General features: G+C 39.2%; 1 protein-coding gene across 1 annotated transcript; it reads left to right on the top strand.

Annotated features, from left to right (window-relative positions):
- LOC107640610 lies at positions 23,636-24,436 on the top strand. Its single transcript, XM_016344119.1, has one exon. The coding sequence runs from the start codon at positions 23,636-23,638 to the stop codon at positions 24,434-24,436; it is 801 nt and encodes a 266-aa protein (XP_016199605.1).

Genomic DNA, 27,699 nt, shown 5'->3' with positions numbered 1-27,699 from the left:
TGTGGTTTGAATTTGACAACGAACAGGAGTTCGTTGATCTATTTATTTTATCTTATGTTTACTCAGTTCTTTGTTATTATAGAGTCTCAAAAACTCACTTCGAGTCTAAGATTAATTTACTCGCCCCGATCATCGAAAAACGAAGGCTTGTCAAAACCGTAGAGTGAAATAGGTAACTTCGAGTCTTACTAACCGTAGATATCCTTGAATTTTAAGTCTATCACAATAACTAAGAGGATCAAGTCATACAACTAAGAACTTGTGTCGATGAAAATACTCAGAACCGGCACTGGGATTCGTGAAACAAAAGGTCATAATGGTGGCCTATGTATTTACGGTGTCTGTGTATTAACCCACTTGGAAAAGTCTAACACTGAGTCGAAACGATTTCGGGGGTTAATCTCCACAGGTCCCAAGAATTCGTGTGAGAAGAGAAACGAAAGTCTAATGGTTATTATACAGAGTACAAATAGTAAGAAAATTCTCGGTTGTATAAATTGTAAGTTCTTGTAGTTTAAGGTTTCTGTATACGTGACAAGTTCGTAAGTAAGTCTTCCGTCTTTCGTAACGGTGGTGTACATTTGTTAATCTTAAACAAAATAATTTTTGAACTTTTAATAACGGAGGAATAAGATTTCTTTTAGAAGATAAAATAAGTACAAATTACTACTACTCTTTTTATTTAATATCGAATTAACCCCTATTTTAGTTTTATATTTATGATTAATGGTGATATACTGAGGATTCGATTTTGAGTTTATTATTATTATTATTTTTTCAATAGTGTCCCAATTCCAATTCTAGTCTTGAGTTGTTGGAACTGAAACCCTTCGCCTACGGAGAAATTAGACACCTCACGAACCGGGAAGTTCTCTATCAAAGACTGCGAAATCAAGAGAATTAAGTGCGGGAACGTGGAGAACAAGAGACTCATCAAACGTTTCGTACGACAAAATTAAAACGACAAGAAGGAAGTTAACCAGGTACCAAAGAACGTTGAATCACTGTCTACGGAGTTCTACGATGTGATGAGCGGATATTTTATACGCTTTTTGGGGTTAATTTCATATAGTTTTTAGTATGTTTTAGTTAGTTTTTAGTTTATTTTCATTAGTTTCTAGGCAAAATTCATATTTCTGGACTTTACTATGAGTTTGTGTGTTTTTTTGTAATTTTAGGTATTTTCTGGCTGAAATTGAGGGAGCTGAGCAAAAATCTGATTTAGGCTGAAAAAGGACTGCTGATGCTATTGGATCCTGACCTCTCTGCACTCAGAATGGAATTTCTGGAGCTACAGGAGTCCAATTGACGCATTTCCAATTGCCTTGGAAAGTAGACATCTAGGGCTTTCCAGCAATATATAATAGTCCATACTTTGCTCAAGGATAGACGACGTATACTGGCGTTCAACGCCAGTTCCATGTTGCAGTCTGGCGTCCAGCACCAGAAACACGTTACAAGTTGGAGTTCAACGCCAGAAACAGGTTATAGCCTAGCGTTGAACGCCCAAAATAGCCCAGGCACGTGAGAAGCTTTAGTCTCAGCCCCAGCACACACCAAGTGGGCCCCAGAAGTGGATTTCTGCACTATCTATCATAGTTTACTCATTTTCTGTAAACCTAGGTTACTAGTTTAGTATTTAAACAACTTTTAGAGATTTATTTTGTATCTCATGACATTTTAGATCAAAACTTTGTACTCTTTGACGGCATGAGTCTCTAAACTCCATTGTTGGGGGTGAGGAGCTCTGCTGTGTCTCGATGAATTAATGCAAGTATTTCTGTTTTCCATTGAACCATGCGTGTTCCTATATAAGATATCCATTCGCACTTCAACATGAATGTGATGAACGTGACAATCATCATCATTCCCCCACGAACGCGTGCCTAACAACCACTTCCGTTCACCGTAGAATGAATGAATATCTCTTGGATCTCTTAATCAGAATCTTCGTGGTATAAGCTAGATTGATGGCAGCATTCAAGAATTGGAATAAGAACAAAAGGAGGATGAAAATAAGTTTAAGGAGTTAAGAATAAGGATGGCTAGCATGGTAGAAGCCGTGAGTCGCCTAACATCCCACCTAAGCTCATGCATCCTAAGTATCCCCATTGTTGAATGTGGAGAAACAATCAAGGAGCCTAGTGAGGGAGTGAACTTGAAGCTCCATGGTGAGGAAGAGAAGTTAAAGCAAGAAGTGCAACAAGAGGAGGAGGTAGAGATTAGTGAACAAAAGGAAGTAGTGGGTGGATGTTTAGGATATGTTGAGCACATAAAGGAATCTCAAGTTGAAGAGCCCTCTTCCATGGAGTTTGGAAGTGATGTTAAAGTGGAGAGTGATGTTGCGGAAGTGGATAGAGAGTTGAGGGAAATTGATTAAGAAGTGGATTCCATCATTAGTGATTTTTTGTCCACATTGATCAATCCCCTTGATGATCTTGTTGAGCCTTCTTCTAGTGGACTAGGAAGCAATGTTGAGGAGGATGTGCAACCTCCAAGGCATATTGTGAATGAAGAATTGGAAGAAGTGCCCCAAGCAACAAACCCCCTTATATATGATGATTCCGCATCAACATATGACCCTTTCGAGTTTGAAGAGTCCTTCCCCAAAATGCTCGGAATTGATGATGAGGTAGACTTCACTAAACCTCATATATATGATGAGAGTGATGGGGAAGAGATAGAAAAAATTGGTGAAGAAGAATGTGAACTTGAGGAAGCTTGGCAAGAGGAGGAACTTGAAAAACCTTGCCAAATGGTGGAAGCCTCTAGAAGAGGATGGACAGGAGTGGAGCGTGCTTTGTCAAGATCATTGGGACCTCCTCCACCTAGGTTGTCATCTAATCCTTCATTTGAGTGGGTAAAACTTCTAACTCTTAGCTTTATTATCCCACTTGAATTTGGTTTGCTTGAGACGGATGGAAAACTTAGGGCGCTTTGTGGAATTAATCAAAAGAGGATGATGTTTAGTGGTTGGCGTTGTAAATCTAGACTTATTATAGTTGGAAGCTCAAAATTGAAGAGCATGGATTGGTGTAGTGCTCAATCAAATGGGTCTAAGAGGGTAGTTTGGTACCTTCATGAGAATTTAGCTTTCTTGTCACCCGGACAGAATCAAGGCGGTCAACTAGAAGATGGGTGCGAAGATAAGATATGGGACCCTGGATCATACCATGAAAACCAATTTTGGGAGCTCATATCTTGGAGAGAGCCTCACCCAAGCTTGGTGAAGATGGTTGGAACTTCTGACGACCGATTGAAGGACAAGCACTCTTGGAGGTTCAAGGATGAATACAAGGGTAAACCACCTTGACAAGGAGCCTTCCAAATATCCAACTTAAGGACTTAAACTAAAAGTGCTTGGTGGGAGACACCCCACTATGGTAAACGCTTTCCATTCTCTTGTAGATAGAATGAATGAATGAATTAGGTTCCATTGTATATAGCTTCCTTACCCCCCTTAGTATATTTTGCCTTGCTTGATAAGTTTTTTATACACTCTATGCCTTAATTATGGATGATTCTTTGAATTTGAGTTTTTGCTTGGATTGCAAGTTTCCTCAAATTGTTTGAAAAATTCCAAAAATTCAAAAATGTGTTTGATTTTGCATTTTACCTGGTTTTAGAGTCCTAGAGGAGGTTGGGAGGATTATGAGCTCTTCTTGGTGTTTCTTACAAAAAAAAAAGAGAGAAAGAAGCCACGCGTAAGCGCACAGTGTGCGCACGCATCGGCTGTGCATTTCACAATTTCCGGGCCAAGGACCAGACAGTTGTGCCACTTTTAGGCCAACTCTGAGCCTTAAGCCACGCAGATGTGTACATGACGCGTCCGTGCCCCTTTGCGTTTTCCTACCTGCGGGTAGGCGCACCTGGCGCCTCTGCGTCCCATCATCGCCCAACTCATCCACGCAGACGCGCACTGTGCGTGCGCGTGTCGATGCATTTTTGCATCACCCAGGCCAAAGACCTGAGAGTTATGCCAACTCTAGGCCACTTTTGTGCCTCTGGCCCAACTCACCTGCGCGGACGTGCACCGTACGCGTCCGCGCCAATTCCACATCTCCCATCCATGCGCAGGCGCATGTGACGCTCCCGCACCACTTCCTTATTCTCCCACCCATGCGGACGCACACGGTGCGCGCACTGTGCGTGCACATGTGGATTCAAAATTTCATTTACCCCAGGGACGCGAAAGCCCTAGCATTCACGTACCCTCATCCTTTCCCCTAACGTCTCTCCCTCTCCTTTCTCCCTCCATAACCACCATCCTTTATCCTCTCTGCAACCAGCACCGAGCACCTCCGGCGACGCCATCACCCTCACTCCTCTTCTCATCCCCAATCCTCATTTTTTCCCCTCTTCCTCCCTCCCTCACCCTCACAACTCCGCTGCCGCTACCACCGCGACGTCCGTTGTCGCTGGCGAGCACCCCGCAACCACCACCAACCTTTCTTCTTCTTCCTCCACCCAAGGGCCATACTCAACCCTTGTTCAGAAACCCTATTTCCCCATCTTCCCCTCCTCGCCGTTTTACTGCTCTGCGCCACTACGACCACCTACGCTGCCGTGCACCGTTGCTGGCAGCATTACCTTGCTGCTCCCTCTTTCCATTTCTTCCTTTCCCCATTTCTTCTTCTGCTGTACTTCTCAGGTTCCCCTGCTACACCCCTGTTTATGCTTTTCCTTCAAATAATTCTATTTGTTAACTTTCAGTTAGTTATTGCTTAATTCTGCATGCTAGGCTAGATAGAAATAATTGCGGTTAGGTAGTTAGGATGTGGTTAGAGGATTCTAGGACTGATAAGTGCTCCGTTCTTGTTTATTTTCTGCGTATTAAATGCTTTGCTGAATGATAGATAGTGTGCTGTACTGATTTCTGTTTTATCTGCTTTGCTTTACTGTTGCCTGAAAAATATGTAATCCATGCTCTTACTATATTTTGTTGCATTCTTGGATTCATATGTGAATTTTGCTATTGTTTGCTATCCGGGAATATCCGTTTTACTGCCGGAATGCTGCCCAAATTTTTAGAAAATTATTTTGTTCTTAACTTGCAACCTAAGACTTAAACTTGACACTTTTCAAATTGAGTTTTAGCTAACTTCAACAAGCTCAATTCTTAGGTTACTATGGTTGGCATTTCCATGCTGATTTGTGTTTTCCGTGATATGCATGGACATAGTGAGTTCAAGGCGTTGTTTGTCGGATTTCTGTGACAAATAATACCTTGCCTGACTCACCAATTTGAACCTTCATGTGCTTTCATGATTCAAGTTAAGTCAAATGACTTTTGACTCAAACTGAGCTTACCGATTGACCTTAACTTGAACTCTTTGAACATGGTTCATTCACTTGCAATGTTTGGTGCATTCAGTAACGCAACCCTTTTTAATTCAAAATGGTTTTTAACTTGCATTCGGTTACACTAATGCATATTTTACTCTTTCAACTCCAATTGTTGCAAAACTGCATGACCATGACATTGATTGATGATTTACTTCCCATTTATATGCTTCTGTGCAAAAATTTTCATATTTCATCATCAATGATACATCTTTTTCATGGATATGAGTATACTTATTCTCCATACTTTGCGCACTTCTTTTTATTGAGCCAGTAGCCGTCATATCACTAAGTTTTGAACCATTCTTCTAACGTCTAACTTGATTAACCAACTAACTTCTCTTTTGGTTTTCAACTTAACCCTTTTGATCATTTTTTTGGGTATGATGTTTCTTGAGATTAATACATAAAGTATTGTGCAATTGTGGTTTGAATTCTTGGTTTGTGACTTGGTTTGAATTCTGAATTTTGTTACTTGCATTCCAAGAATTCTCTTTTCTTTACTCACTTCATGAATATGTCTTACCTTGAGTGCTATACATCTACTTGGCTAGTTGCTTATATCATATCACATCTATTTTCAGGATATTGGATAAAGGAAAAGCCATAGCTACTACCTCAAAGAAGAGGAAGCGCTCCAAAGCCTCTACCCCTTCCCCTTATGCCAACTATGCTATGAATTCGCTGAATGATGTTGATAAAGAGAATCAACTGCTACCATCCACTGACCTAACCAAATTTTCCAACCTCTACTGTGAGCTTCACTTCCCTAAATATCGGAAGATGAATCTGAATATTGAGAAGAAATTAGTCCTTCCCAATGACGTGAGACGCGCCATTAATACTCGTATTTTGGAATTGGGCTTGGACTTTGTTGATAGGGATTTGGGCAGGATAAAAACTTCGTGGGTGAAGGAGTTAACTTCTTTCGCGCAACTCTTGATTCAGTCCACCTATGGGGTAGGAGATCTTGATTACTGAGGCAGCTATTGGGTAGGCATTGCTTTGTCGACCTCGTACTGGTGACACATGCGCCTATCAGCAGGCAAAGATAGCTATCCACTGCATGATCTTTGATTATGAGGCACTGAAGCACGTGACTGCCACACCGGATGCGCCTTGGGTGATGGATTCTGGCAACAAGAAGCCCAAGAGGATGCTATTCACTTATCTATCGAGAGAGGCTAGGACTTGGCAGCAGATATTCGCCCATTATGTCCTGCCCACCACTCATTTTTCTGAGATTCTGATGGATATGCTAGTTCTGATTGGCTGTGTGATGAGCGGATAATTTATACGCTTTTTGGCATTATTTTTAGTATATTTTTAGTATGTTTTAGTTAGTTTTTATTATATTTTTATTAGTTTTTAAATAAAAATCACATTTCTGGACTTTACTATGAGTTTGTGTGTTTTTCTGTGATTTCAGGTATTTTCTGGCTGAAATTGAGGGACCTGAGCAAAAATCCGATTCAGAGGCTGAAAAAGGACTACAGATGCTGTTGGATTCTGACCTCTCTGTACTCGAAGTGGATTTTCTGGAGCTATAGAAGCCCAATTGGCGCGCTCTCAATTGCGTTGGAAAGTAGACATCCTGGGCTTTCTAGCAATATATAATAGTCCATACTTTGCTCGAGATTTGATGCCCAAACCGGCGTTCCAAGTCAGCATATAAATTCTGGCGTCAAAACGCCAGAACTGGCATAAAAGCTAGAGTTAAACCCCCAAACTAGCACAAAAGCTGGCATTTAACTCCAAGAAAAGTCTCTACATGTGAAAGCTTTAATGCTCAGCCCAAGCACACACTAAGTGGGCCCGGAAGAATATTTCTGCATTAATTACTTATTTCTGTAAACCCTAGGCTACTAGTTCTCTATAAATAGGACCTTTTGCTATTGTATTTTCATCTTGGGATCATCTTTGTTCTTCTGGTTCCCTCTCTAGGGCCGAAGCCAATGACCACCATTATCACTTTTGTATTTTCAACGGTGGAGTTTCTACACACCATAGATTAAGGTGTAGAGCTCTGCTGTTCTTCATGAATTAATACAAAGTACTATTGTTTTTCTATTCAACTCAAGCCTATTTCTTCTCTAAGATATACACTCGTTCTTCAACCTGAAGAAGGTGATGATCCATGACACTCATCATCATTCTCACCTATGAACGTGTGCCTGACAACCACTTCCATTCTACTTGCAATAGCCTGAGTGCGTATCTCTTAGCCTCCTGGTTCATGACGCATGGTTGCCTCGCCTGACAACCGAGCCTTCCATTCCATGAGATCAGAGTCTTCATGGTATAGGCTAGAATCAATTGGCAGCATTCTTGAGATCTAGAAAGTCTAAACCTTGTCTGTGGTATTCCGAGTAGGATCTGGGAAGGAATGACTGTGACGAGCTTCAAACTCGTGAGTGTTGGGCGTAGTGACAGACGCAAAAGGATCAATGGATCCTATTCCAACATGATCGAGAACCAACAGCTAATTAACCGTGCGGTGACAGCACATTTGGACCATTTTCACTGAGAGGACGGGAGGTAGCCATTGACAACAGTGAAACCCAACATAAGCTTGCCATGGAAAGGAGTATGAATGATTGGAAGAAGGCAATAGGAAAGCAGAAGTTTAGGAGGAACAAAGCATCTTCATACGCTTATCTGAAATTCTCACCAATGAATTACATAAGTATCTCTATCCTATTTTATGTTTTATTCATCTTTTAATTATCAATTCTCCATAACCATTTGAATCTGCTTGACTGAGATTTACAAGATGACCATAGCTTGCTTGAAGCCGACAATCTCTGTGGGATCGACCCTTACTCACGTAAGGTTTATTACTTGGACGACCCAGTGCACTTGCTGGTTAGTTGTGCGGAGTTGTGATAAAGAGTTGAGATTACAATTGTGCGTACCAAGTTTTTTAGCGCCATTGATGATCACAATTTTGTGCACCACTGTGTCATGGAAGAGAAAAAGGTAGACTTCCCCCGGTTGATCAGGCAGAGCATGTGGCGAGCGCACATCCGTGGCCTATTACCATTTCCTACATCGGTCACCAGCATGATTGAGCTAGCCGATGTCCCTTGGATGGACGATGACATGACACTACCACCCCCAGATGACGACGACAATGAGGCTACTATTCTGTGGGGTGGGTGGGTGCACGAGAAGCCTCCACCCAGACGCCGTTCTCAAGCTAGAGCAGTGGTGGAGGCAGCTTAGCCTTCATCTTCCGCAGCAGCAGCAGGACCTTCCTCTGCTTTAGCAGCCGCAGCACCTTTGCCACCACCGCCAGCACCTGAGCCGACATACCTATTAGTACAGCGCCTGTTTCGCTTCATGGAGTGCAGCGAGCGTCGTATCATGCGACGTCTTGATCGCATAGACCAGGTGTTTGTCTCGCAGGGCATTGAGCTATCTCCGCTCCCAGACTCTCCCGCCTCCGATGAGCAGGATCACGAGGAGGAGCATGTCAAGGAGTCGACTCAGCAGGAGGTACCTCCAGAGACACAGGCGACCACAGAGGTTCAGCATCCCCCTGAGGACTCACAGCCAGTTCCACAGCCAGAGCCAGAGCCACAGCCACAGCCTGAGCCTGACCCATAGGCCGGCGCGACTGTTGACCCCCAGCCCGTGCTTCAGTAGTAGCATCGAGGACGATGCTTCATCCTAAAGTGTGGGGAGGTCACCGTTCGTGACCGGTGGATAGCATTTGTGTGGTGAACTTTCGGACATTTATCTTCTAGTTTCTGCTACTTTATTTCATTTTGCACTTTATCTTTGAGATCACTTTGAGACTATTGTATATATTTGTTATCTTGGGATTACTTTATCGTAGTTGTTACATTTTACACCTTAGATTGTATACATTCCATATTTTGGTTGGATTTTTATTATATAGTTGTTTTAGCCCTTTTGGTTGTGAATTGGAAAAATATTGTGAATTGTTGAAACCTAGTTGATCCCCTTTGCGTATGAAATTTGCTTTGATTGGAAGAGGGGTAAACTAAGAAAAAAAAATTTTTAGTTAGTTTTCTAAATCACAACCTTGCATTAGAATAAGCTTAGTCAATATGATGAAAATTTCCAAGAAATCCATTTCTAGGGCACCACCCCAATTGGTTGAAAAATTTTTTTAGGACTTGCTTGAATTACACACTTTGTGGATCATGTTTTGAGCAAAGAACACAAGCATGCGAATTTTGAGTCTTAATTGTGTGGTTACATCATATAACCACTTATTTTCATTCTTGTGTGCATTATTCTCTCCCTATGAGTGTAATCTTTGATTTGTTTGATTCTTTATATCCATTACTTTGTGTACGCATGCATTTATATGATTGAGGCCATTGTTCAAATAGCTCACTTACCCAGATAGCCTACCTTTTATCTTCCATTGTTAGCCAATTTGAGCCGATGCTTAACCCATTTTTTCATAAGTGTAACACATTACAAGCCTAAGTGAAAAATAATAAATGTCCCCTATTTGGATCTTTGATTAGCTTAGGCTAGTGAGAGTGTTCATTACTATATTATGGGAAAGTTGGGTACATTGGGTAGAGATAAAAGTGTGTTTTTATAGTTGTGTTGGAAATCTTGGGAATTGGGTACACACTCACATATTAATCATGTGTCAACCATATGCATTGATGCTCTTGTACATATTTTAGTTCCAAAAAAAAAAAGAAAGAAAGAAAAAGAAGTGCAATAAAAAGGGGACAAAAACGCCCCAAGGTGAAGTTCAATAATAATCAAAGCATATGTATGGTGATCAAAAGAGAATGCATGAGTGTGTGGAAAAGTGAAGAATGGATAGCTAGGATTGTTTAGAATTGTATAGGTTATCATAGGTTAGGTGGAAAGTTTAAGTTAATCAAAGATTCAAATCTCAAGCTCACTTGACCATATGAACCATACCTTGACCCTAGCCCTATTACAACCCATGGGAAAGTCCTCATGATATTTGTATGCATGCATAAAGTAATTGTTGATTGTTAGATGAAAAACAAACCTTAGAGAGCATGATTAGAGAAGACTTGAGTGAATCAACCCCCATACACTTGAGTGCCTAGAGCGGATACACATCCGGTGAGGGTTCGATTGCTCAATTACATGTTTCCACTCATAGTTATCTTTTCTTGCAAGTTTGTAACATCTTTCAATGATTTAATTCAATTGTGGGTTGAGTTGATTGCTATTGCCTTAGCCCTTGTGTTTGTATATGTATTCCCAGAAATTGATTTATTTTGACCAAGTGGATGCATTCATGTAGATAGATTGCATTTAGTTAGTTTGCATTGAATAAATGTTGATACCCCTTTGCTTCTTTCTTGATTTTAGCATGAGGACATGCTTAGTTTAAGTGTGGGGAGATTTGATAAACCCCAATTTTGTGGTTTATCTTGTGCTTATTTTAGGGAATTTTATCACCTTTTCCCACATTTATTCAATGAAATAGCATGGTTCTGTAATTCTCCCTTCTATTATGCTTAAGTGTAAAAACATACTTTTTAAGCCCTTAAATTGGTGATTTTAACTCACTTTAATTCCATTCGATGCCTTGATGTGTTTGTTGAGTGATTTCAGGTTCATAAGGCAAGTATTGGATGGAAGAAATGAGGAAAAAAGAATACAAAGTGGAGAATGCATGAGGAAACAAGGATTGGAAATGCATCGATGGGCGTGCAAGCGTACAAGGCGTAATTGCGTAGAAGTGACTTCGCATAGAGACGCGCACGCGTACATGACGCGTACGCGCAGATGAAGAAAGAGCCAATCGACGCGCACGCGCACATGGCACGTACGCGCCGATACTCGCACGTGACCCATTTAAAGGCAAAACACTGGGGGCGATTTCTGAGCTGCCCAGGCCCAAATCCAACTTGTTTCTGAGTGTATTTCATGCAGAATTGAAGTCCAAGCAAATGGGGAGCAATTAGTTAGTCAACATGAGCCTTTAGTTAGTTTTCTAAAGAGAGAAGCTCCCTCTTCTCTCTAGAATTAGGTTAGGATTAGGTTAATTTGTCTTGGATCTTGAATTAATTACTTGATTTCATCTTGTTTCTTTTACAATTTCTCATTTCTACATCTTGACTTTCTTAGTTGTAATGTTACTTTCTCATTTTGCTCTCTTGTATGTTGATGAACATTGTTGGATCTAATTTCTTTTTAATGCAATTTTATATTTCCATGTCTCTTTATTGTTTATCTTCATTGTTATTGTTGAGTTTTTGCTTATGTTAGTTATGGGTTTCCTTAATTTTAGTGTTTTGGGATGTTTATTTTTATTGCACATTAGGTGTTTGATAGAATGCTACCTATAGTTTGTGAGTAGTTCTCTTGACCCTTGGCCTAGGCTAAGGGAATTGAGAGATCTTGAGTCCTTGGGCTTCATTGAATTGGTATTCTAGAACCCTTGGGGATCAATTCAATAACCATTAACTCTATCCTACTACTAAGTTAATTAGTAGCTAGGTTGGGACTTATGGATTGATATTGATCAAGCCATTTGACGTACTCCAAGCCTAGGAGTAGACATTACGTACTTAAGGCTTTAGTGAGTAGATCTAATGAGCTCGGTTCCTCATAATTATCAATAATTGATTTGTTGACAAGGATGGTGATCTCAATTTTCCATATCTAGCCAAGAGTTCTTTATCTTACTTTCTTTAATTAGTTGTTTGATTTACCTCTTTCTTGCTCCCTTTATAAATTAAAACCCCTTTGCCCCTTCATAGCCAATAATTGACCACTTCATTGCAATCTCTTCTGAGATAACCCAGAGTCTAAATACTTCGGTTAATTCTTATTTGGGGTTTGTACTTGTGACAACCAATTTATTTGCATGTGAGGATTCTCTGTTGGTTTAGAACTATACTTGCAACAAGATTTCATTTGTGAAATTCTAAATCGTACAACGAATTCACTCATCAACCTTCGAGTGAAGTCTTCATCGTTATAGTTTGCCTTTCTATCACTCTACTCTTTTGTTTTCCATTAATTGTTCGTGGTCATATTTGGATATTGTTAATTTTGAATTTATTGATGCAATGAACTATTTTTATGATTAATTCCATTACTTGTTTGATTTCCTTTAATTAGTTATCAACTCTAAATTTGCTTTTATTAATTTAATTTTAATTACCATGTCTCCTATCTACTCCCTTTACATGTTTGTGAAAATGGCATTCATGTTAATGGAGTAGAGCTCCCAACTTGGCTTTGGAGTTGATTAATAGGAAACCTTTGAGTTGGAATACTCAAGTATTAATTTGTAATTGAAAATTGCTGGCTAACTCAATTTTCACTAGCTCTAATCCTTCCCTGTGAAGTAATTTGTATTTGTGAATCAGAGTTAGTGTTCCCTGCTTGACTTTCCTTTATTAGTTAGAGGATAACTAAGTGGAAGCAACAACCTTTTACTATTATACTTAAGAAAATCAACAAGGATAGAAACTACAATTAATCTTCTCCTAGCCAAGGCCATTTATTTCAAATATCTAATACCTCTTGTCATTATTTGTTACTTTATTTTGATCACCATTTACTTTTCTGCTTCCAATTCTAAAATTTCTCAGAAAATTTCTGACCAATAAATTGTACCTTGTGTCAACTCTTTGGGAAAATGACCTGGGAATTCTACTCCTATTTATTTAATCTTAATTGTGACATCTTTTAAATTGATAGTGGAAATTTCGTCGGTTAAGACTGTACTCACAACGCAGTTTAAAAAATATAATTTTTATAAATTCTTAACCGGCATTTTTCCACCCATCACGCACCATTTGGACTTCTGTAGCTCCAGAAAAGTTCCTTTGAATGCATGGAGGTCAGATCCTGATAGCATCTATAGTCCTTTCTCTGCCTCTGAATCAGAATTTTTCCAAAGCTCCTCAATTTCAACCAGAAAATACCTGAAATCATCATAAAACACACAAAATCAAAGTAGAATCCAAAAATGTTAATTTGTCACTAAAACCTATAAAATGGAATAAAACTTAGACAAAACATAATGAAAACTATATGAAAATGATGCCAAAAAGCGTATAAAATATCCGCTCGGCTCTATAATGAACACTCCATAATTTGCAACAAGGCATTCAAGGGAACTTCTATAGTCTCCTCATGAGCCTTAGTTACCTTCAGTACTTCAATAGGGAAATCTTGAGTGGGTATTGAGTGCCCAGCTGCCCTATTACTAGTGTTCAACGCCAGCTTTTGTACCTCTTTACGCGTTGAACGCCCAGTAAGGCCTTTCTTACTGGTGTTCAAAGCCAGTGATGGTGCTTCTTTGGGCGTTGAACATCCAGTAAGGACTTTCTCACTGGCATTCAATGCCAGATTATCCCCTTCAAATTTGGCCTCCACTTCAACAGTGATGGCCTTGCACTCTTCTCTTGGGTTCACTTTAGTGTTACTAGGAAGAGTGTTAGGAGGGGTCTCAGGGATTTTCTTTCTTAGGTGACCAACTTGTACCTCCAGATTTCGGATGGAGGACCTAATTTCTGTTATGAAACTGTCAGTGGTTTTAGAGAGTTCAGAGACTATGGTTGCTAAGTCAGAAAGGCTCTATTTAGAAGTCTCTATATGTTCCTGTGAAGACGAGAATGGTTTATTATTAAATCTATTCTGGTTTCTCCCACCTTGATTATTGTTGAAGCCTTGCTGACGCTTCTATTGATCTCTCCATCAAAGGTTAAGATGATTTCTCCATGAGGAGTTGTAGGTGTTTCCAAAGGGTTCTCCCATGTAATTCACCTCTTCCATCATAGGTTGATCTGGATCATAGGCATCTCTGTCATAAGAGGTGTCTTGAGTGCTGCCAGCTGCAGCTTGCATTCAGTCAAATGCTGAGAGATGATATTGACCTGTTGAGTCAAGATCTTATTCCGAGCCAATATGGCATTCAGAGTGTCAACCTTCAAGACTTCTTTCCTCTGAGCTACCCTATTGTTCGTAGGGTTTCTCTCAGAAGTGTACATGAATTGGTTGTCTGCAATGATTTCAATGAGTTCCTGTGCCTCTTCAGGCATTTTCTTCAAGTGGAGTGATCCACCAGCAGAGTGGTCCAAGGACATCTTGGATATTTCAGATAGACCATCATAGAAAATACATAGGATAGTCCATTCTGAGAGCATGTCAGGAAGACATCTCCTGATCAGTTGCTTGTATCTTTTCCAAGCTTCATAGAGGGATTCACCCTCTTTTTGTCTGAAGGTTTGAACTTCCACCCTGAGCTTGCTCATCTTTTGAGGTGGAAAGAACTTGGCCAAGAAAGCATTGACCAACTTTTCCCAAGAGTCTAGGCTTTCCTTAGGTTGAGAATCCAACCACATCCTAGCTTTGTCTCTAACAGCAAAAGGGAAAAGCATAAGCCTGTAGACCTCAGGATCCACTCCATTGGTCTTAACAATATTACAAACTTGCAATAATTCAGATAGGAATTGATGGGGATCTTCCAGTGAAAGTCCATGGAATTTTCAATTTTGTTGCATTAGAGAGACTAACTGAGGCTTAAGCTCAAAGTTATTTGCTCTAATGCCAGGTATGGAGATACTTCTTCCATAGAAGTCAGAAGTGAGTGCAATGAAGTCACCAAGAACCTTCCTTGCATGTCATCTATTATTCTAATCGGCTGCTGATGAGCGGATATTTTATACGCTTTTTGGGGATAATTTCATATAGTTTAGAGTATGTTTTAGTTTGTTTTTAGTCTATTTCTAGTAGTTTTTAGGAAAAATTCATATTTCTGGACTTTACTATGAGTTGTGTGTTTTTCTGTAATTTCAGGTATTTTTCTGGCTGAAATTGAAGGAGCTGAGCAAAAATCTGATTCAGGCTGAAAAAGGACTGCTAATGCTGTTGGATTCTGACCTCCCTGCACTCAAATTGGATTTTCTGGAGCTACAGAACTCGAAATGGCATGATTCCAATTGCGTTGGAAAGTAGACATCCAGGGCTTTCCAGCAATATATAATAGTACATACTTTGCACAAGGATAGACGACGTAAACTGGCGTTCAACTCCAGTTCTCTGCCCAATTCTGGCGTCCAGCGCCAGAAAAGGATCAAAAACTGGAGTTGAACGCCCAAACTGGCATAAAAACTGGCGTTCAACTCTACAAACGGCCTCTGCACGTGAATTGCTTAAGTCTCAGCCCAGCACACACCAAGTGGGCCCCAAAAGTGGACTTCTGCATCATCCATCACAGTCCACTCATATTTTGTAACCCTAGGCTACTAGTTTAGTATTTAAACAACTTTTAGAGACTTCCTTGTCTGTGGTATTCCGAGTAGGATTCAAGGATTGAATGACTGTGACGAGCTTCAGACTCTTGAAGGCTGGGCGTTAGTAACAGACGCAAAAGGATAGTAAATCCTATTCCAAGCGGATCGAGAACCAACCGGTGATTAGCCGTGCTGTGACAGAGCGCGTGAGCTTAGAAGTCATATAATAGTAATTAGTATCTATTTGATTTTATCTCCAATTAAGCTATAGTTTATTTTTCTCATCATCATTAAACATGAATAAAATAGTAGATCTTTTGAATAAGAGGTAATAAAATTTCGAGTTTTTAATAAGAAAAATTCTAATTAGTAACATGTGGTGGCAATGCTTTCTGTCTTCTGAATGAATGCTTGAACAGTGCATATGTCTTTTGAATTTGTTGTTTAAGACTGTTAAATATGTTGGCTCTTGAAAGAATGATGAACATGAGACATGTTATTGATAATCTGAAAAATCATAAAAATGATTCTTGAAGCAAGAAAAAGCAGCAAAGAACAAAGCTTGCAGAAAAAAAAAAAAAAAGAGAGAGCAAGCAGAAAAAGCCAATAACCCTTAAAACCAAAAGGCAAGGGAAAATAAAAAGGATCCCAAGGCTTTGAGCATCAGTGGATAGGAGGACCTAAAGGACTAAAATCCTGGTCTAAGCGGCTAAACCAAGCTGTCCCTAACCATGTGTTTGTGGCGTGCAGGTGTCAAGTGAAAACTTGAGACTGAGCGGTTAAAGTCAAGGTCCAAAGCAAAAAGAAGAGTGTGCTTAAGAACTCTGGACACCTCTAATTGGAGACTTTAGCAAAGCTGAGTCACAATCTGAAAAGGTTCACCCAGTTATGTGTCTGTGGCATTTATGTATCCGGTAGTAATTTAAACACGCTTGTTCCTATTTAAGATGTTCATTCGCGCTTAACTGTGATGAAGGTGATGATCAGTGACATTCATCACCTTCCTCAACCATGAACGTGTGCCTGACAACCTCCTCCGTTCTATATCCTATTGAATGAGTATCTCTGAGATCTCTTAATCAGAATCTCCGTGGTATAAGCTAGAACTGATGGCAGCATTCATGAGAATCCGGAAAGTCTAAACCTTGTCTGTGGTATTCCGAGTAGGATTCAAGGATTGAATGACTGTGACGAGCTTCAGACTCTTGAAGGCTGGGCGTTAGCGACAGACGCAAAAGGATAGTAAATCCTATTCCAACCGGATCGAGAACCAACCGGTGATTAGCCGTGCTGTGACAGAGCGCGTGAGTGTAGTTTTCACTGGGAGGACGGAAGGTAGCCATTGACAACGGTGATCCACCAACACACAGCTTGCCATAGGGGGACGTGCGTGCGTGAACAAGAAGACAGAGGAAAGCAGAGATTTAGAAGACAAAGCATCTCCAAAACTCCAACATATTCTCCATTACTGCACAACAAGTAATTTTTAATTTATGCTCTACTGGTTACTCACAATTCAATTGATAAACATAATTGACTTCCTGACTAAGATTTACAAGATAACCATAGATTGCTTCAAACCAACAATCTCCGTGGGATTCGACCCTTACTCACGTAAGGTATTACTTGGACGACCCAGTGCACTTGCTGGTTAGTGGTACGAGTTGTGAAAAGTGTGATTCACAATTCGTGCACCAGCTGCCATGTTTGTATTTTCAATTTCTTGTTTGAAAAGTTCTGTGAGGTCTCTTCCGGAGTGTTGTGCTTTAACTTGTTGTAAACACCTCCTTAGGGTCCTCTCAAGTTCAGGATCAAGATCAAAGAGAGGTTCTTTATCTCTATTCTTGCTCATAAACAAGAAAAAGAAAACAAGAAAGAAAAAGAATGGGAGCTCTATGTCAAAGTATGGAGAATTCCCTAAAATATGAAGAAGAAAGAAGAATGAGGGTAAAACAATGAGAAGAAGAATGCGAATAAATAGGGTAGAAGAATTCAAAAATTAAGAATAGAAAGTGGAATTTGAAAAATCTTTTTGTTTTTATTTTATTTATTTATTAAATTCAAAAAACAATAAGGGAATTAAAAGCTAATTAACCAAAAAGATTTAAAAATTAAAAGGTGGTTTTCGAAAAAGAAGAGAGAGAAAGAGGTAAGTAGTTTTCGAAATTAAAAGAGAGAGGAATTAGTTAGGAAGTTTTAAAAAAGAAGGAAAGGGAAAACAAGTAACTAATTAAGAAAGATTTGAAAATAAGATAAGATAGGAGATTTGAAAAAGATTTGAATTTGAAATTTTTTAAATTTAAAAATTGGAAAGGAAAAGTCAACAAGATAAGATAAGAATTGAAAAGATTTGAAAAAGATTTAATTTTAAATTTTGAAAATGAAGCAAGATAAGATAAAGATTTTGAAAATAAGTTAAAAAGATAAGATATGGTGAAAATTTTAAAAAGGTTTGAATTTGAAATTTAGAATTAAGATAAGATAAGATAATGATTTCAAACTTAAAGAAAAATAAACCAAAGATGAGATAAAGGTTTGAAAAAGTTTTTAATTTTAAAATTTTAAAAGAAAGATAAGAAAGAAAAAGAAGATATGAAAAGATAAAATTCAAAATTTAAAATTCATACTTTACTAACAAGAAAATACTAAACTTAAAATTTTTAAATCAAGATGAAAAAGAAAGCAAGATTTTCGAAAATTTTGAATAAAAATAAAAGAAATATTTTTGGTTTTTTCGAATTAATGAAGAAAGAGAAAAACAACTAAAAGACATCAAACTTAAAATTTTTAGATCAAAGGACACTAATTATTGAAAATTAAAAAGAAAAACACTAAAGAACACCAAACTATAAAAATTTTAAGATCAAAACAAGAAAAGGAACAAGAACAACTTGAATACCAAGAAGAACACTCAAGGACAAATTCGAAAATTTAAAGAAAATAAAGAACACACAAGGGACACCACACTTAAGAACTAACAGTAGACTCAAACAAAAGACAAAGAAAAGATGGATTTTTGAAAAAGAAAACAAAAGGCAGGAAACAAAATAGTAAAAAGAACCTAATCTAAGCAACAAGATAATCCAATAGTTTGTCAAATCCAAACAATCCTCGGCAACGACACCAAAAACTTGGTGTACAAAACTGACTCCTCAATATTTGCATAGATAGACCGACAAGTGCACTGTGTTGTCCAAGTAATACCTCGGGTGAGTGAGAGTCGATCCCATGGAGATTGTTAGTTTGAACAAGCAATGGCTATCTTGTAGATCTTAGTCAGGTGGATAGAAAATATAGTTGTCACAAAAAACACATAAAACAAAATAAATAAATAAAATGTTACTAGGTAGGTGTGAGATCAGTGATGAGAGAACGGTTGAGGCTTCAGAGATGCTTCTTCCTTCTAGATCAATTTTTCTCACCATCTACTCCAACTTCTAATTGATTCATTCCATGGCAGGTTATAAATGATTAACGCCAGGTCAGCGGTCATTAATCTCCTCTGCTTCAGATCAAACGCCGGGTCAGCGATCATCCAATCTGAACGGGGGTGAAGCTTCTGCACTCCAGTCCCGTTGGTGATCCTACTCAAAGCGCCATAGACAAGGTCGAATCTTTCGGATCAGAGAATACTGCGTCTTGGTTCTAGCATATACTACACAGGCCGTAATCGCCCCATACCTCAGCTGCACTGATGTCTCCAAGTACCCAACGAAGTCGTGGATTAGCTGTCTAAGAGATATATAATCAAGCTTGTAGTTCAATACTATCCCTTTAAGGACTCCCAAGAACCCATGTGAATAGGGATGACGGTCAAGTTACACTCCCAATTCATTAGGATGAAGAACAAAGATACATCTTAGAATGGAATCAAGCATAGATAGAAATAGAATAGTGATATTATTAATCCAAAAGAATTAGCAGCGCTCCTAGCGTTAACCTAGGAGGTTAGTGACTCATATTGTACATAGAATAGTGTTCAAATGTAAAAATGGAGGAAGAAGATGAGGTAGAATCTTCTAAATATGGGTGATCTTCTCCTATATATACTAATCTAATAACTAAGGATTACAGAAAAAAGATAGACTAGTCTTGTAGTGTAAAAATCCACTTTTCGGGCCCACTTGGTGAGTGTTGGGCTGAGCTAAGGGTGTCTCCATGTCCTAGGACACTTCTTGGGCGTCGAACGCCAGCCTTGGACTCCTGTTTGGGCGTTGGACGCCAGCTGCTCCCTTTTGGGCGTCCAACGCCAGGAAGAGGGTAGAGTACTGGCATTGAATGCCAATTTTGGACCTTTATTTCGAGAGCAAAGTGATGACAAGTCATCTTATGCTAGTTCTACAAGCCTTTTTCATTAGTTTCATTAGGTTTTATGCACTTTCTTACACAATAAGTAAGTAATTAGAGTTGATTCATGATTTTCTTGAATCAATCAAACATTATCTATTATACACAAAATCATAGGTTTTAAGCTAGAATTAATTGATTTTATAAATGATGCAAAGATCTAGTTATTTTGGTGGGACTTTGATTAGTTGTTTGGTTGCTTGTAGGTGAAGAAATGATGAAAAAAAGGAAAGAAAAGTTTTGGAGCACGCTTTGGACCTTAGGCCACGCTTTGAAAAGCGTGGCCCATGATAGTAAAGCGTTGCGATAAAAAAAGAGAGCAAGGGCCAGCGTTTGAATTTGCAAACGGAGCACCCAAGAGAGGAACCAAACTCGCGCACCAAGTAAAGGCTAGGGGAGTAGCGTCTAAGAAGTGAACGCTACGTTCACTATCCTTCCCTTTCTCGTTCCTTTCAAGCCAAAGGAGCAAAGGCCAATGCACCAAGGAAGGAGTAGTGTTCTAAGGAGTGAACGCTACGTTCATTATTATGCACGTTTTCGTGCCTCTCAACCAAGGAAGCAAGGCACGCTTAAGGAAGCAAGGGAATGTAGCGCTCAAAGAGTGAGCGGAACGTTCACAAAGTTAACGCTAGTGAGAAGGGCCAAGGCAAGGAAGGAGCCACGTTCAGCAAAGAGAATGCAGAGTTTGCTTTTGTAAACATTTTCGGGAGGCACACACCAAGGCTCGAAGGGGGAGCTCTCAATTAAGGAAGCACCGCTCAAACAAGGCAACGTAGCGTTCAACATGTGAGCGCTAGATGCATGCCATGACACGGATGAGGCACACAAGGAGTGACGCCAAGTTCACTTAAGTGAACTGAGCGCTTCCCTGGGAACTGACCCATGCCTCCAACCCAACTTGAACCGAAGCCAACCGGACCCATCTTTCATCAAATCCAAAAATCAAAAGGCCCACTCCAAACTTTGAAGACCAAAATAGACAGTGTATAAATAGGATCAAGTTCGATTTGTAAAAAAACCTTTAGCTCATTTTTTAGTTTTCACTTTTAATTTTCATTTGTTTTGAATTTGGGATTTGGGAATTGGATCTAGTTTTCTTTCTGCATTTTATTTCTTCTGCAACTTCTACTTTTCTGTTTTGGGTTTTTGAATTGAGATTGAAGAGCTCCATTGATTCCTGATCTGAGAATCATCTTTGCTTTTCTTCCATATAGTTTTGGGATTTGGAGAATTTGGATCTAAGTTTCTTTTGCTATTTTTAATTTCATTTTCTTCTGCAATTTCTTTCTGCTTGATCAAGGGAGTAATTGAGATATAGATCTACTTTCTAATCTCATTGCTCTACTTTGATCCTCAATTTCTCTTTGAGAATTTCATAATTGAGTTAAGTTTTCATGCTGTTTGTGTTTTCAAGCAATTTTCCATTCCTGTTTGGCTACTGAGTTGAATCTCTTCATCTCCTAGCTCTTTGATTTACTTTAGCTTGCATTTTATTGTTCAATTCTGAATCCCAACACCCAAATCCTTTTATTCTTCAAGCAAATTTATATTTCTCAGCAATTTAGATACAGCAATTTACATTTCTTGCACTTTAAGTTTCTGCAATTTACTTTTCTTGCAATCTAAGTTTCAGCTCTTTTAATTTCTTGCACTTTAAGTTTCTGCAATTTATCTCTTCTGCACTTTACTTTTCTGCCTAATTTACCTTCTGCACCTTTATTTTCCTGCAATTTAGCTTCTGTTAAATCAAAATCACTCAAATCATCAAATATTCGCTTAACTAAATTCATCACCTAACTAAAATTGCTCAATCCATCAATCCCTGTGGGATCAACCTCACTCTTGAGAGTTATTACTACTTGATGCAACCCGGTACACTTGCCGGTGAGTTTATGTGGAATCATTTTTCCCTCATCAAGTTTTTGGCGCCGTTGCCGGGGATTGATTTAGATTGACAATGATTAAGTAGGGTGATAATCTAGATTAAGCATTTTCTTTTTATTTTTACTAAGCACACTAACTGTTTGAATTTTTGCTTAAGCTAACACTCACCCCACTCTAGCAGTAGAGTGTTTCATTTTGGTTTCTGGTTTTGTGTTTATGTCAGGAGGAAGAAGAGGTGAATCCACATCTTTTAACCTTGACGAGAGAACCCTCCGAAGATTGAGAAGAGAAGCAAGAGGAAAAGGAGTTATTGGTGAAGAGGAATTAGAGGAGGAAGATCAAGTAATGGATGATAACATTCCAGATCATACTGATGGTGTGGCCAACAACAATGGTCAACCACAAAGAAGAGTCTTAGCCTCCTACACTATCCCCAACCCAAAGAATTGTGGGAGTAGCATCCTAACCCCAATGTTAATGCCAATAACTTTGAACTCAAGCCTCAATTGATTACCCTGGTTCAAAACAATTGTCAATATGGAGGAAGTGCTGCTGAAAATCCAAACCAACACCTCTCTGTATTTTTGAGAATCTGTGACACTGTCAAAACCAATGGAGTCAATCTTGACATCTATAAGCTTTTTTTATTCCCATTTTCACTGAAAGAAAAAGCCACACATTAGTTAGGAACCTTCCCTAAGGAGAGCATTACCAGCTGGGATGATTTGGTTAGCAAATTCTTAGCCAAATTCTATCTACCTCAAAGAGTCATCAAGCTAAAAACTGATGTGCAAACCTTCAGACAGCAGGAAGGAGAGCCATCGTATGAAACTTGGGAGAGATATAAAGCTCTAATTAGAAGGTGTCCAGAGGGAATGTTCAGTGAATGGGTGGAGTTGCAAAATTTCTATGAAGGCTTGTCTTTACCTTCAAGGAAAGCTTTGGATCATTCATCAGGAGGATCTTTGCAAATGATGAAAACTGCTCAAGAGGCACATGATCTCATAGACATCGTGGCCAACAATGAGTATTTCTACTCCTCTGAAAGGCAAGCAGCTCCAAAGAAGGGTGTATTTGAGCTTGAAGGAGTTGATACCATATTGGCTCAGGACAAACTCATGCACCAGCAGCTCCAACAACAAATTGAAACAATGTCAAAGAGGATGGATGGATTGCAACTTGCAGCAGTGAGCGCAAATAACCAACCATCAGTGGTGTAGAGATAGCAGGAGGAAAGTTATGAGGAGCAGCAGCCTGAGCAAGTACAGTACATGCATAATCAAAGTTCTGGATCAAATGACTTCCATGGAGATACTTACAACTCATCCTGGAGAAACCACCCAAATCTGAAATGGGGAGAGAACCAAAACCAGCAACCTTGGTAGAGAAATTCAAACTAAAACAACTTCAGAAACACAAACCATCAAAACCATCAAAATACTAACCAAAATCCATACAGAAAACCACAAAATAATCAACCCCAATCCAACTACTATCCACCTAACAACCCATCCACTAACCAAAACACTTATTATTCAACCTCAAAATCCCATAATCAACCACAACCACCCCAAGAGTCTCAAAGGATCTCCAACTTGGAGATATTGATGGAGAAGATGATGAAACATCAAGAATTGGCCAACAAGAACCATGAAGCTTCACTGCAGAATCTAGAGAGGCAAATTGGTCAATTATCCAAGAAAGCAGTGACTGAAAGAGCACCTAATACACTACCAAGTGACACCATTCCTAACCTCAAGGAAGAATGCAAAGCCATCCAATTAAGGAGTGGAAGAAATTTGGTAAATGACAAAGAAACAAACAAGAAGCCTATGGAGAATCATAAGGCCAGCAGCAAGGAAGAAGTGACACTCAAAGACAAGCAAGACCAAGAGAAGTTTAAGGAGAAAGACGAACCTCAAGCTTCAAAGAAAGGAGAGGAAGTCATGGAGGAACAATCACAAGAACAGAGGACAATGGTGAAGACTTACACTCCTCCTTTGCCATACCCTCAGAGATTGCAGAAGGAGATCAAAGACCAACAGTTCCCTAAGTTCTTAGAATTGTTTAAGAAGTTGGAGATCAATATTCCACTTCCTGAAGCTCTAGAACAAATGCCTCTATATGCAAAATTTCTCAAAGAGCTCATCAACAAGAAAAAGAGCTGGAATGAGAAAGAGACAGTGATCTTAACCCAGGAATGTAGTGCAACGATCCAAGAAAGCATCCCACCAAAACTCAAAGACCCTGGGAGCTTCTTCTTACCTTGTACCATTGGTGACATAATCATTGACAAGGCACCGTGTGATTTAGGATCTAGTATTAACCTCATGCCTCTGTCCATGATGAGAAGGCTATCTATAGAAATAGTGAAGTCTACACAGATGTCATTGGAGCTAGTGGATAGATCTCTGGTAATTCCCAAAAGGGTGATTGAAAATCTCTTGGTTAGAGCAGGAAAATTCATATTTCCAGCAGACTTTGTAATCCTGGACTTAGAAGAAGAAGAAGGGAATGATTCTATTATACTGGAAAGACCTTTCCTGGCCACAGCAAAGGCCATCATCGATGTAGAACAAGGAGAAATGACTTTGAGGGTAAATGATGAGAAGATCACTCTGAATGTCTTCTAGGAAGTACAGCACACTGTTAAAGAGAAGAGCTGCATGAAGGTTGAAGAAGAAGAGTTGCAATGGAAAGAAAAACCAAGAGGGTAAGGAATAGGTAAAGGCTAAGAAGAGAAGGCAGGAAGGGGTTGAGAACTTGATTTTTGAGAAGGAGGTCCCTGACATAAAACATGATGCAAAGAAAGAAGGACAAATGAAGAAAGGAAAGAAGAGTAGGAAAAGGGTTCCAAGAGGGTGGAAGAACAAGAAGATACCAACTTAAGGATTCTCAAAAGGGGACAGAGTGAGATTGATATACCAGCAGTTAGTGACAGACTGGTGTACGAAATTGTGATCTCAATGGCGCCAAAAACTTGGTACGTACGATTGTAATCTCAACTCCTTTTCACAACTCTGCACAACTAACAAGCAAGTGCACCGGGTCGTCCAAGTAATAAACCTTACATGAGTAAGGGTCGATCCCACGGAGATTGTGGGCTTGAAGCAAGCTATGGTCATCCTTGTAAATCTCAGTCAGGCGGATTCAAATGGCTATGAGGTTTTGATAACTAAAATGTAATTAAAATAGAAAATAAGATAGAGATACTTATGTAATTCATTGGTGAGAATTTCAGATAAGCGTATGAACTATTATATGTTGCTGGAAAGCTCAGGATGTCTACTTTCCAACGCAATTGAGAGCGTGCCAATTGGGTTTTTGTAGCTCCAGAAAATCCATTTCAAGTGCAGGGAGGTCAGAATCCAACAGCATCTATAGTTCTTTTTCAGCCTCTGAATCAGATTTTTGCTCAGGTCACTCAATTTCAGCTAGAAAATACCTGAAATCACAGAAAAATACACAAACTCATAGTAAAGTCCAGAAATGTGATTTGTATTTAAAAACTAATAAAAATATACTAAAAAGTAACTAAAACATACTAAAAACTACCTAAAAACAATGCCAAAAAGCGTACAAATTATCCGCTCATCACAACACCAAAGTTAAATTGTTGCTTGTCCCCAAAAAACTAAAAACAAAGTAGGATAAAAAGAAGAGAATATACAATGAATTCCAAAGACATCTATGAAGATCAGTCTTAATTAGATGAGCGGGGCTCTTAGCTTTTTGCTTCTGAACAGTTTTGGCATCTCACTTTATCCTTTAAAGTTCAGAATGATTAGCATCTATAGGAACTCAGAATTCAGATAGTGTTATTGATTCTCCTAGTTCAGTATGTTGATTCTTGAACACAGCTACTTTATGAGTCTTGGCCGTGGCCCTAAGCATTTTGTTTTCCAGGATTACCACCGGATACCTAAATGCCACAGACACATAACTGGGTGAACCTTTTCAGATTGTGACTCAGCTTTGCTAGAGTCCCCAATTAGAGGTGTCCAGAGCTCTTAAGCACACTCGTTTTTGCTTTGGACCACGACTTTAACTGCTCAGTCTCAAGCTTTTCACTTGACACCTTCATGCCACAAGCACATGGTTAGGGACAGCTTGGTTTAGCCGCTTAGGCCAGGATTTTATTCCTTTGGGCCCTCCTATCCATTAATGCTCAATACCTTGGATCCTTTTTACCCTTTCCTTTTGGTTTAAAGGGTTATTGGCTTTTTGCTCTTGCCTTTTGGTTTAAAGAGCTTTTGGCTTTTTCTGCTTGCTTTTTCTTTTTCTTTATTTTTCCTTTGTTATTTTTTTCGCCCCCTTTTTTTTCGCAAGCCTTTGTCTTTCACTACTTTTTCTTGCTTCAAGAATCAATTTTATGATTTTTTAGATTATCAATAACATTTCTCCTTTTTCATTATTCTTTCAAGAGCCAACAATTTTAACATTCATAAACAACAATATCAAAAATATGCACTGTTCAAGCATTCATTCAGAAAACAAAAATTATTGCCACCACATCAAAATAATTAAACTATTTTAAAATTCAAAATCCATGTACTTCTTTTTCTTTTACAATTAAGAACATTTTTCATTTAAGAAAGGTGATGGATTCATAGGACATTCATAGCTTTAAGGCATAAACACTAGACACGAATGATCATGTAAATAAAGACAAAAACATAAACAAACATAAAGCATAGAGAACGAAAAACAGAAAAATAAAGAACAAGGAAATTAAAGAACGGGTCCACCTTAGTGATGGTGGCATCTTCTTCCTCTTGAAGAACCAATGGTGCTCTTGAGCTCCTCTATGTCTCTTCCTTGCCTTTGTTGTTCCTCCCTCATGGTTCCATCCTCTTTTTCTAATCTCATGTCGGATCTCCGGATACTCACTCCTTTTGAGCATGAAAGGGACCTCAGGGATCACCTTCTTCTTGGCAACAACTTCATAGAAGTGGTCTTAATGAACCTTTGAGATGAATCTCTCCATCTCCCATGACTCGGAGGTGGAAGCTTTTGCCTTCGCTTTCTTCTTTCTAGAGGTTTCTCTGGCCTTAGGTGCCATAAATGGTTATGGAAAAACAAAAAGCAATGCTTTTACCACACCAAACTTAAAAAGTTTGCTCGTCCTCGAGCAAAAAAGAAAGAATGAAGGAGAAGAAGAAGAAAATGGAGGAGATGGAAGGAGAGGGTGAATTCGGCCAAGGGGGTATAAGGTGTTTGTGATGTGTGAAATTGAAGGAGTGATGAGGGGTATATATAGAAGTGGGGGGAGAGTTAGGTTCATGTATTAGGGGTTGGGTTTGGGAGAGAAAAAGAGGTTTGAACTTGAAGGTAGGTGGTATTTTGGGGAAAAGTGAATGAGGTGATTGGTAAAGGGTATTTGGGAAGAGATATGGAGGTGATTGGTGAAGGGTATTTGGGGAAGAGTGTTATGAAACGGTGTAAAGAAGAGAGAGTGAGTTGAGGTTGGTGGGGATCCTGTGGGGTCCACAGATCCTGAGGGGTCAAGGATTTAGCATCCCTGCTCCATTTAGGCGTGCAAAATGCCGTTAGAGTGCAATTCTGGCGTTAAACGCCAGGTTGCTGCTTGTTTCTGGCATTTAACGCTAGCTTTTCTCCCCTTCTTGGCATTTAGTGCCAACTTGGTGCCCTGTTCTGTTGTTAAACGCCAGTCTGGTGCCTATTTCTGGCGTTAAACGCCCAGAATGGTGCCAGACTGGGCATTTAACATCCATTCTGCTACTCTTACTAGCGTTTAAATGCCAGTAAGCTCTTCCTCCAGGGTGAGCTATTTTTTAATGCTATTTTTCATTCTATTTTTGATTTTGCAGTTGTTTTTGTGACTTCACATGATCGTCAACCTAAAGAAAACATTAAATGACAATGGAAAATAAAT

The sequence above is a fragment of the Arachis ipaensis genome, chromosome B05 (assembly GCF_000816755.2).
Source record: "Arachis ipaensis cultivar K30076 chromosome B05, Araip1.1, whole genome shotgun sequence".
Classification (NCBI taxonomy): Eukaryota; Viridiplantae; Streptophyta; class Magnoliopsida; order Fabales; family Fabaceae; genus Arachis; species Arachis ipaensis.
The sequence above is the reverse complement of the archived record's forward strand: the minus strand, read 5'-3'. Positions and strand labels throughout refer to the sequence as shown.